Source organism: Felis catus, chromosome B2 (genome assembly GCF_018350175.1).
Source record: "Felis catus isolate Fca126 chromosome B2, F.catus_Fca126_mat1.0, whole genome shotgun sequence".
Taxonomy (NCBI): Eukaryota; Metazoa; Chordata; class Mammalia; order Carnivora; family Felidae; genus Felis; species Felis catus.
In genome coordinates, this window is record NC_058372.1 from 57,440,566 (window position 1) to 57,453,110 (window position 12,545).

The window sequence follows — 12,545 nt, forward strand, 5'->3', positions numbered from 1 at the left end:
TGAAATCAAGAGTTGGACACTTAACCTCCTGAGCCACTCAGACGCCCCAACAGATAAACATTTTAAATGTGAGCATCAGTCTGTGTTTCTAGTTTGTGTGAGTGGAATACTACTTAACATGCAAATAACCTGCAAGTTTCTTTCTTAATAACATCGTACTTACTGGACAGTGGATGCACTCTTCACACATGTCCCACCATTGCTGCATTTCATTAAACTGCAAGGAGAAACGTCACACTGGCTAACGCTGCGCCCAGCATCTGGGTGGCCCTCAGGATTTCCCAGGCTTCTGAAGTGACCATTCTTCTCAGTGCGAACTTGAATAGTGAAAATGCAACCTTGAAGAAAGGCAAAAATACATCATATTACAAAGCTGGAAGAAACAGACAAAACAAGAGGAGAATTATTTTTCATTTTTAAAGCAAAATTTTTTTGACATAAACTAATACATGTCAATTGGTGAGAAAAATACTATAAAAACACAGAAAAGCACGGAGAGAAAAATAAAAATTATCTATAATATCAACACTCTAGAAAAGACAATAGTTCACACTTTCATATATATTATATACCACTAATTATTAATATACACATATACACACTATTTTTTCTATGCTTAGCTGTATTTTCTTTTAAACAAAAACAGAATCCTGCATTAAATTATATTGCATATAGTATTCCAAACATTAGTATAGTATAAATACCACTAACTCTTTCCTAATAGCATAAACTATTTTTAAATGATGGCATAATATTCTTTTATATATGTAATTAACCTCAATTGGACAATTGACTAATTTATACCTTTTTTGCTATTAAAAATAGTGCTAGAATTAATATCATTATATGTATATCTTTGTGCATTTGCTAATGATTTTCTCAGTATTAATTTCTAGCAGTAAAACAACTAGGGCAAACAGTATGGATGCTCTGAAGTGTGCCCAAGTGTCACAGATATTTCGCACAATTGTATCTCCCCAATTGTGCACTGGAATGCCTGCTTCTTCACAGTTACCACAATGCAAGAGATTATTATGTTTCATTTTAAAATGAAATAAATGATAAAATGCCCTTTTGCCGGTTTTACTTGGGGTTGGAAACCTTTTACTAAATTTATTAGTCATTGGTATTTTTTCCTTTTCATATGCTTATTGTGTAATATTTTTCTCAATTCACCCCTTTAAACATTAATTTGGAAGACCTTATATAACGAGCATATTAGTTCTTTGTCATATATTGTTAATGTTTTCTTCAGTTTAATATTTGCCATTTAATTTTGCTTATGGTGAAGCTTCTATTTTTTATGTAGAGAAGTTTATAATATTTATGTTGTCGCATTTATCTTTTTTGCCCTCAGAGATTTGTCTTTACATAGATCCCTAGAAAGCTCTTTGCCAGGTATAGACTGTATGATCTTACTTATATGTACGATCTAAAGAAGTCAAACTCATAGAAGCAGAGTAGAATGGTGGTTGCCAGGGGCTGGGGTGTGAGGGAAATGGGAGATGCTGGTTAAATTGTGAGAACTTTCACTTATAAGATGGATAAGTTTTGGGGATCCAAGGTACAGCATGTGCCTATAGTAAATAATACTGTATTATACACCTGAAATTTGCTGAGGAAGTAGATTGTATGTGTTCTCACCATACGCACACACAAGGTTGTCTTGATCGCACACACTTTTCTCGATGTGTATGTGTACCAAATCGTCACACTGTACCCCTCACCTATATACTATTTTATTTGTCAATTATACTCGGAGCTGGAGGGAAAAGGATCTTTAACACACCAAGATTAGGCAAATATAAACAAAAAGGGCAGTTCAACAAAGACTCTCCATGGAACTGTTTGGGATCCTGAAATGCATTACAATTTTACTCATCTCCTTTAGCACTTAGTTTGTTTATAAAGTACTTTTAGGTCAATATGGTTATCAACCATAAATAGTGTCTTTAAAAGGGTAAAAGAAAGGCCGGACTGGATTTTACTTTTGAAACTTTCAGGAGCTAAAAGCATGGAATAATTCCTCATGGTGAAAAAGATGGGTTCAGTTTTGAAAGGTCAAGAATTTACTCTCCAACTTAATTCTCACTGGCATTTTCACTGACAAGCACCATTCTCAGCAGGCGCTGATATTTTCTTATTGTGAGAGAAGTGATTGTTCTTCCTCAGATTTAACCTTTGTTATTTCTCCAAGTACTGCCATCTGCTATTACACAAAAAAGCACTGTACAAAATGAAGAAATTAATGAATGCTACTGAGTCTACACCCAATAACCAGGTAACTTAATTAACGAAGCAGGGCTTCCCAAGCTTTTTGCATAGTGAAGTGCACTGAGCAGAGAGCAAAGTAGAAGTGCAGGATAGAGTCAGGTGGGTCTGGAGCCAATTACAATCTCTGCCACATAATGGGTCGGTGATCGAAACCTGAGTGCCGACCTTTTCACTTTTAAACTGGGGACAAGAATATCTGATAATCTATAGATTAAGAGGAATAAGGTGATATACATAAACTGGCCAGTATGATCCCTGGCAATTAGTAGGGCTCGTATTCCATCCTGTCTACCTCACTGTCTCAAATCCCTTACGACCTTTATAAAATTGTTTATCTTTTTTGGCAAAAATTGAAAAAAAAATTTTATAATCATGCACTGAGAAAAAACTTGTTAAATGACTATAATAAGTATTAAATTCTGAAGCTGTTCATTTAAAAGCACTTCTCCTTTATATGGATAAATTAAATGCTCTTGTTATGAAGAACTGCTAAAATATATTTTTGGCTAAAAACGTGGCAATGCAATGCTATATTTGGAGAAACATTTAGATAATACAAATAGTTGAATGTGTTTCTTTTACAGAGAGATGTTCATGTCAGTCAATATATACAATTTACAGGCAATTATGGTAGAAGCCATATGTAGAATATATATTGTATATTTTCAGTCTTATTAATACAGCAAAGTATAATCTGCTTAGTATAGCACCACACAACAACTATTCATAACCCACTTCCTGCAAATGATAAAGTAGTTATGATAAAGACTTAGAAGCCATAAGCCAGGTGTATATTGGGAAGTAAAATGAGCTAGGTTCCACATAAGTGGTGTATTTTGACTGTAAAATAATATGTAAATTATTGCAGTAAACTCATTTTTTCCCCTCTTACGAGTTCTGGTTTGAAAAGTACCATGCAATTAAAGAGAGGTGGGGGGGGGGGCAGAGAGAGAGAGAGAGAGAGAGAGAGAGAGAGAGAGAATGGAAGCTGAACTAGCAAGAAATGGATTGTACTGACAGTGTAGGGCACTGTTAGTTGGAATAACATGTTCTTACAGTGCTGTTAATGAATCTGAATCTATTTCATGTCCAGTCTGTTTAGCTGAGTAATGAATATTTAGTAATCCCTGTACCAATGAACTCTAGATGCTGTAACACTAGAATAATAGATAGATTTCCCCATGTTCACTCTAGTCAAAAGTAACTTTTAATTCTACATCATGATTAAATAGGTCTTTCAGTGAAAGCAGCAGATCTTAGAACACGGGTGAAAGCGATGGATCTTCTTCCCATAAAAATGCACTTGGGCACATGCACAATTGTATGTATGGCTTCAGGAGACTCCAGGACCTGCTGAATCCCATATGCATCAGCCTGAAAGCCCTGCAGCTTTGTAATAGATGCAACTTTGGAGAGGAGGGGAGAATTCTTCTTAAGGCAGGTGAGAGAGTAAGGCCTTCTCTGCATGGCATATGCAGATTAATCTGAAGAAGGATTAAATAACTCAATATTTTCATAAATATTAAAGTTCTAGGGAAATAATGGCTCATTATAAACTGTTTCCAGAACAAACACAAACAGGCTTTATCAACAGTAAGGATTTGTATTTCATTTTATTATTTTTTTTTAATATTAAAAAAATTTTTAACATTTATTTTTATTTTTGAGAGAGAGAGAGAGAGAGCGAGAGCGAGCGAGCAGGGGAGGGGCAGAGAGGGAGACACAGAATCCAAAGCAGGCTCCAGGCTCTGAGCTGTCAGCACAGAGCCCGACGTGGGGCTCAAACCCATAAACTGTGAGGTCATGACCTGAGCCAAAGTTGAACCATTTAACCAACTGAGTCATCCAGGAACCCCAGGATTTGTATTTTAGACTGATAACTTATGGAGTAGAGTCATTTATCACTAGTGTTTATAAAAATATGTAAGCCTAAATCATATAATCTTTTATAACATGTGACTTAATCACCAAAGACAAATGCAATGACCTGAGTCTAATTATTAAATTTTTCCATGAAATTTTGTATATGTTTTGTTATGATTAATTAATATAGTGGCTTCCAAATCTGGGCAGACTTATTGAAATGCAAATTTTTAGATTCCATCATAGATACTTCGATGAAGTAGTTCTGGAATAGGGTCTAGAAATCTACATTTGAAGAAAGTTACGTATATCATTTTTTACAGCCAGTAGAACTCAGCTTTTGGGACTCACAGATGAATGTTACTACTGTGATCTGGCTGTTATGGTACATTGGTAACAAGTATCCATGATTTGCAGAACATACTGAATGCCAGGCAGACATCAAGGGAGGATTCAAGAGACAAGTGATAAAATTAGGGTCTTTCAAGTTCATGGAACTTCCATGACGCTGGATTAGGTGGCATTTACCAAGAAGACCTGCCCCAAACTTCTATCCTGAGAATCATGGCAGCTGACACACTTCCAGATGTGTGTGATCCTAGCGTGTATGTCAGAGGAAGGGCCTACGGTGTGCATGCTGAATTCAGGCTCACCATCATACTTAAGGAGAAAATGACAGGTTTGATGAGAGCTTCTGTTCTCATTAGCAAGGTGTGCAGAAAATTCATAATCTTAATAGAAGGGAGAAAGTTACATAGAAAAACCCCAGGAAGCACTGGCCTTCAATAAATTTGACAACATCAGGGGTGCCTGAGTGGCTCCGTGGGTTAAGCGTCTGACTCTTGGTTTTGGCTCAGGTCATGATCTCACAGTTTGTGAGCTCGAGCCCTGCTTTGGGCTCTGTGCTGACAGTGAGGACACTGCCTGGGATTCTCTCTCTCTCTCTCTCTCTCTCTCTCTCTCTCTCTCTCTTTCTGCCTCTCCCCTGCTCATGCTCTCTCTCTCTCTCTCAAAATAAACATTAAAAAAATAAATAAATTTGACAATATCAAATCCTATGACAACAGGATGGAGAGATAATAATAGTAAACATACACTGAGCGTTTATCATGTATTAGTTTCCAAGTGAAGCACTTAAGATAATTATTTTACTTAACTGATTAAATCAGAAGAATCTTATGGGGTAGATATTTTTCTCCTCTGAGGAGAAAAGAGAAGAAAATGGAAGCTCAAAGAGTCTAAGTAACAGGCTACAAGTTACGTAGCTGTAACGCAGCAGAGCCTGAATCTGAAGATGCATTGACTCCAGATCCCATGCACCTAACCACTGTCCGTGTAGCAGAGAAAGAGAAGAAATGTCTGACTGGCGCTGTGCTGTCTCCCACCACCAGGTCTGTCATCACTGCTAACACAGAGTAGGTGCTGTAAACCAGTGTCAGTTTTGTGTTGTCTCACCATTACCTCCACCTCAGAACAATCCATGCTGTGCAGCTGAGGCACAAGGAGACACAGGGTGGTGACTAGCCAGGGTCATGAGGCTTGTAGGTGGAAGGACTGGGTGCATCCCCAGGAAGTTGGGTCTCAGAGTCCACACTCTTATCCTTGAAGCTATACCCAGAATATTTATGTAAGAATTGTGTCTGTAATAAATGACAAGTTTTGAGGACCCCCCCCCCCCACACACACAGGGTCTCCACTTCACTGAGCGGAAGATGTGCTTCTTCACATTTACCCATCCCTTTTCTTGAATATAGTATTTGTAAAAACTGATTGATTTGTTATGCCATTGCAATCCTTTTCAGATTATCTCCTGCTGTGGAAGAACTGTTGAGTTATTATTTGGAGCACAGTGCCTCAATATGCTTTAAACTCTTCTATAAGACGCTCTTCGGAGAATCAGCACTGATTGCATATTCAAAGAAAACGTTTCTCGGAGAGCCTTGGCAGAATGAACTAATTTTATTGGAATATGATGCTGGATTGGCTGTGTTGCCTTCCTATGTCTCACACATGGCCTCCTGCATCCGTGTTTAGGCGGAAGTCCATGAAGCTGGGGAGAAGGATGCTGCCAGGCAGGCAGAGAACCCCAGTGCCTGAAGTGGTTTTTGATGGCAGCTCCTGTCCTGCAGAGATGTGTATCACATCCTGGTCCCTATACCTTGACTTCTGATGGAGAGTAAGCTGGTCATGGGTGGGTGGCTGAGAACACTATAACAAAGAGTTCCTTGAGCAAATATCCGGAGACTAGGATACATCAAAAAGCTTATTTTCACCAAATGCTCTATTACAACAATTCAAAGCATGTCTTTATCTTATAACTCTACTATGAATCAGCTTTGTACGAGAAGGTCTGAGTCTACTTCCCTTTCTGAACACAGGGAGACAGACTGAGGCAATATGATTATTTGCACAAGCATAATGTTCCCCCTTAATCCTCTTGACTTGTGGCCTCTGTGGTATGGATCAGTTAGCTGTAGTCTGTCTCTCATCTTTGCATCAAGTACATTACAAATTTAGTTGGAGTTTCAATTTTTACTGTGACTCCATGAGATTTACCCTGCTTGTCCTATATTAAAAAGCACCCTAGGGGCACCTGGCTGGCTCAGTCCATTAAGCAACTGACTTCTGCTCAGGTCATGATCTCATGGTTCAGAAGTTTGAGCCCTGTGTCGGGCTCTGCACTGACAGCTCACAGCCTGGAGCCTGTCTGGGATGCTCTCTCTCTCTCCCTCTGTCCCTCCCCCATTTGCGCTCGCTCTCTCTCTCTCTCTCTCTCTCTTTCTCTCTCTCTCTCAATAAATAAATAAACTTAAAAAAATCACCCTATACAAAAAAATCAGCCATACCCCTCCCCCCTCCCCCAGAGCATGGTCTACTTTTCATTTTCCCCCACAGAATTTATCACCTTATACTACTATATAATTTACTTATCATTTTTAGTGTTTATTGCCTTTTCCCAACTGGAATGTAAACTCACGAGCGCAAGAATCTTTGTTTTGTTCATTGAAACATACTAAACACATAGTACGTAGGTAGTAAGCAACTAATAAACAATGTCCGAATGCTTTCCCTTAAAATCAAGCTTTGATCAAGTCTGATTCAAAAGCAACCCATATTTCTGGTTTTGGAACTAGATGTATACTCGTTAAAGTTTTTTGTTGTCTCCAAATTTGAACCTGGCAGGTATAGTGTAAAAACAATCCAAGACTTACCTTGAAAGCCATTTTTAAAATCGGCTCCATGGGGTAAGAGATCTGGTATGTATTCACTGTAGCCACCTACATAAAACTGACTGACGACATTGAGACCAACCAGTCTTCCTGGGGAGACGATGGACTTATTTTTATGATCATCTACCTTCAAAAGGAAAAGAATTCAAAACCTATTAAGAAAAGGAATTAATTCCTCTGGGTGAACTGTTAAGCTACTGTTTTGTTATTTCCCATTAACTTGGCATGAAAAATTCACAATACCTGAATTTTGAAAAAATAAAAAACACCTCACCACTGTATTCTTTGCTTCCCTGCTGGTGTCTGTTACCATGGATATATTAATATAGCAGTCATGGTTTTGCATTTCAATCAAAATCATAGTTCTCCAAAGATTAGGAACTAGCATCCCACTGGTCTTCCTCCATCTAGCCTTGCCTCCCTCCCCTTCCATTCTCCATACAACCACCAGAGTCAGTTGTCAAAAAAAGTCGACTGTGGTACCCAAACCCCTTCTTCGATTTCTCAGTAGCTCCCCATAGCTCTTGATAAAAATCTAAACTTCTTAGCGTGACATCTAAGTCCTTTTATATAATATATATCTGGTCTACACTAACCACCTCTTTTGCTCCTCCCTACCTGAAAACCACAATGAACTACTGGCATTCTTCAAACCCACACTGGGCACTGTTGTTTTTCTGGACCCCTATTTACTTGCAGTTATACTCAAGCATCACCTTTTTGGGGGGAGCATTTCTTGAGCCCTCTCTCACCTTATTTATGTTAGTCATCCCTCTTACTAATCCCCACACCACTTAGTTGCAAGCATGCCTCTACTGCTCAGCTGTATGCACTGGTCTGTGAACTGCAAGGGAGAGGCAGCATGGACCTGTTCCCTTCTCGTCTCCACTGCACAGATCCAACGATATATATAATGCGTGGCAAGTCTCTGGGACAGATGAAGGGATGACGTCTTACCTTCAGCCAGCCCATCTGGAAGAACCTCCCCAGACGGACTGTGTGGATGCCAAGGCTCAGATCGAGGGGATCACTGCTGATACTTGCTGTGCCCGCTCCCAGGTTGTAGGTGTAAACCACACTGCCCTCACGCAGACCCACGGCCAGGAAGTCATCGCTGTCCAACCCTGGGATGAGAAGATGTGTGGGGCATACTCACTGAGAGGAAATTCAGGAGCCTAGTAACCTTTGCTTTATTTTCTAGTTCTGAGGTATAGACAGCATACAGAAATTATAACAGACATCTAGCCTCTCAAGGGCACTCCGGTATGTGTGCGTCTGCATATTACTATTCACACCCCCAGAAACTGTCTGAACACTAAGAGTTTTTCTTTGAAGCCATGAGGGTTCTGGTCAACCCAGGGGAATGATCAATACATAAAAAGTTGGTATTAAAATCACCTTTTTGTCTGAATGAAGTTCAGTGTGCACTTTACAATAAATAGAAATTTACAATAGACTAGAACTGCTCTGATAGTTCAGAAGATTCAAAAGATTGAGATAACCTGATTTCAGCTTTGAAATTCTATGATTTGACGAGAGTTTTGAAAATTTTATTTCCATAATTGCTCAGGATATGCTTTAATTGTTCTATTACAAAAGCTCCTGACCATTTTCCCCTATGATTATTTAGAGGTGGGATGTTCTTGTGTTCCCTTTTCTCATTCTCTCTCCATTAGTTCAGGACCTTCCATGGGAAACAGTGAAATGCAGGACCAGAACACTCAGAATACAGCTCATACAGACCCATGGGAAAAGGGGCAGGTGGTTGGGAGAGATCCAGCATCAGGCACTGGAGGAGGGTCATGGCAATGGTCTGGTGGCACTAGGAAGGTTGGAGATGGTTAACAGTGTAATTTCTGGCAGGTGAGCAGAACACCCATTGGTCAAGGCAGAGCTTCTTAAGGTAGGTGGAGGCAAGAGATCTGTCCACAGGAAGGAGGGACCCAAATATATCATCTAATTTCTGAAAGATGTATTTGTGAACCTTATTACTGAGGTTTGCAGGTGGGAAACTGAGGCAAGAACTTCTGCTTGCAGGAAGAACCTAAGGCCTGATAGAAGAGGCTTAATCATGGGGCAAAAAACAGAAGCGAGTCCTTGAACATAGATGAATTTTGTTGTGAGTATTCACAATCTCCCCCTCCTACCTTTGTAAGAGTCATAGGCTGTATGCTCCCTTGGTTTCTGTTGTTAGGCTAAGCAAGGTAAAGGAGACAAAGATCTGCAGGGGTGTGGGTGGGGAGGGAGACAGGTTTCCAAAGGCACTGGAAAGTGGAAGACAGAAATATTATTTAGAGGTACTTGAACTCTACCTGTGCTTTTCTAATGAGTCTGCCATGGGCCCTGAGCTGGGTTATTTTGGGGAGCTCCTTAGGTGAGTATAATATTGCAGCCAGGGTTGAGAGTCACTGTGTTAAGTGCCATATCATTGCCTAAACATGCTGGGAACTCAGCAAATCTCATTTTCCCTCCCTCAGGTGACTTCTTCCCACCTGCAATGTTGCACTGGGTTAGCTGGGTTATAGATTTAAAATAGGAAGAAGTCCCAGGAGAAAACAGATTCAGGAAGGCAGTAAGGCAGAAATTGGAGAAAAACCACAATTAGAGATTGGAGAAATCTTTCAGGCAGCAGTTGGACTTTAGAAGACACAGGGAAAGAAGGCTGAAGACAGAATTGTAAGAGACTTTTCTGTGGGCTGTGAATAGGGATCTTTTTGAGGCATTCTAGTGGGCATCTGAATTGTCTTTTCAATTGTTCAGATTTTTGGGCGGGAGACGGTATTTTGCCAATGGAACTGGTGGTAGGAGCGTAATTTATTTCAGCCATATCCTTCTCTTTTTTCTGTCTTGTTGCCATTCTTCTTCCTCGAGTCATGGAAAGCCTCTATCATGCCAGGTACAACATGATCCTCCAGGTCCTCACAGCCTGGCTGGGAGGAGATGGGAAAATTTTCTCCTGTGCCATGGAGATCAGAGGAGGAGCAGCATGGGGGCAGCCATTATGCGAACAGCCATGTCCCAGGGAATACAAGTAGGGATGCCCCAACAGGTAGGGAGAAGTGTAGCCAGGGAGCTAATCAAACTGTCAAGCAGATGATAGCATCTTATTTACATACGATGGGGCCATCAGGGTTGTTTTCCTTTTCTCTGACACATCTTCCCCTTTGGACCTTTCCTCAATTGTAATCCCTGATGGTGGGTAATGGTGTAGGTAAGAGAAAGGAAAGCAGCTAACTACCATTGCTGGTGCCTGGAAGGTGAACGTTATTTAGGGAGTTGGAAGTGCTCTAGGGTGATTTTTTGCAAACCTGGAAGTCCATCACAATCACTCAAGGAGCTCATCAGAAATAGGGAAATATTTTGAGAGAGAGAGAGAGAGAGAGAGAGAGAGAGAGAGAGAGAGAGAGAGAAAGAGAGAGAGAGGTTGGGGCAGAGAGGAAGAGAGAATCCCAAGCACTTAATAGTGCAGAGCATGATGTGGGACTGGAACTCACAAACTGTGAGATCAGGATCTGAGCTGAAATCAAGAATTGGACGCTCAACTAAGCCACCTAGGTACCCCTTTAATTACCTTTTAATGGCATTTTTTCTTTGCTTTTTCAACAAGGGACCCTGAATATTCATTCTCCAATGGGCCCCAGAAATTACACAGCCTTGCCTGAGGGGGCCCTTTGTTGCCTTCATAAAACAAACTGGGAAAGAAGAGAAATGAAAACAAGATTGACCGTGCATCTGAGGCTGTTGGGAGGCTTTTTTAGGTAGATGAGACGTTGAGACTTGTGGGGGCAGATCTGCCTTGGGGTTTGTGGGGTGACGCGGATGCACACGTGGATCCTTAAAGGTCACATAGCTGCTAAGTGGTGCTCTTAACCATTGTCCGCGTAGCAGAGAAAGAGAAGTATGTGTCTGGCTGGAGCTCTGCCCATCACTAACCCTTCCTGAATGTTCCTCTCTGAGGAATAAAAGGAATAATAATTATCTCTTAGGAGTTTTCTAAGGATTCAGTGATATTTAATGTGTAGGTATCAGCACAGTGCCCACCTAGCACATAGTAACTTCTCAACAGATTCAGGTTTTTTTCTTTTCCCCTTGGCCATTTCCTGATCTTAGCTTTGTGTATCCCATTTTCTTCTGCTGCTTCATTAATACAAAGCCTGGGAAGCAGGACTCCTGGTTCCTGGTCCGTGACCCCAAAGGGAAAACAGTAGAATTTTTCTTTTTTCTTCTTCCTAAAGCTATAGCCCTGATTGCCTCAGTCCATTACTCTGATCTAATTACAATTTTTTGGAGGGTCAACAATGGAGGTGAAGTGAAGTGACCTAAAGGTATGGTTTGTTAGCGTCCATTTATATGTCTTATGTCACTTTCCTGTAACTTAGTGAAGTGAAAATTTCTTGCCTTCAAGCACATAATATAAACAATGACATATTTCAAACAACCACCACTAATTGCATCCTCAAATTTAAGTGTTCCTTTATGACATTATTCTCTGAGTAGCTTTGAAGAATATATGGGCAATTTCTATTTTTACATTTGCCAATTCACCAAGTTACAGATGATATTTGGCATTGATACTATTAGATAGAGATTTTTAGTGATCGACACAGTGAGTTTCTTCATGAAAAGAATTGGAACTGAGCTCACTTGGCATGCACAACACAAAGCTAGTGAATCTTAATGAAACCAGGCTTAGGAAGAAGATTTTCAGACAAAGCAAGGGATATTTGTTGGATATTACTCAGGAGCTGGTGCTAAGAAGGAAGGATTTAGCGAGATTATGTTTTGCAAGTGATAAAGGGGAGGAAGGAAACAAGAGGAGAAGACTTTGGATGAATAGTAGTTAAGAATAACAAGATCTAGGAAGTTAATAAAAATCCTTTTAGAACGTACAGGAAAAAAAAAAAACCCAAACCAAACAAACGTGGTCTCTCATTGGCTAGAAAGAAGAGTCATAACTCAATTCCACAAATATTGTTAAGCAGAGGGCTTTGAAGTGGGTATATTGTGGTGAGCCATATTAAGCATTATAACAACTCATAGTATTGCTTATAAGAAATGTCATGGGGAAAGAAGATGAGACACTGGTCAGAAAAGCATCCAGCCTCATAATGGACAGAGAATAGTGACTTAGCAACAGAAGCAAGGACGTAGTCTAAGTGAAGAGAGGGATGGTAGCCA

At 40.1% G+C, this 12,545-nt stretch overlaps 1 protein-coding gene across 2 annotated transcripts in view; it reads right to left on the bottom strand.

Moving 5' to 3' along the window:
* Nucleotides 1-12,545, bottom strand: part of LOC109499722 (protein eyes shut homolog) — an 866,761-nt gene that overhangs the window by 62,934 nt on the left and 791,282 nt on the right. For both annotated transcript variants that reach the window (XM_045057710.1, XM_045057711.1), the window contains 3 exons: nt 8,325-8,491; nt 7,350-7,494; nt 164-338 (listed from right to left, as the gene is read on the bottom strand). In XM_045057710.1, the coding sequence (XP_044913645.1) occupies nt 164-338; nt 7,350-7,494; nt 8,325-8,491 (487 nt within the window). The remainder of the gene's footprint in view (nt 1-163; nt 339-7,349; nt 7,495-8,324; nt 8,492-12,545) is intronic.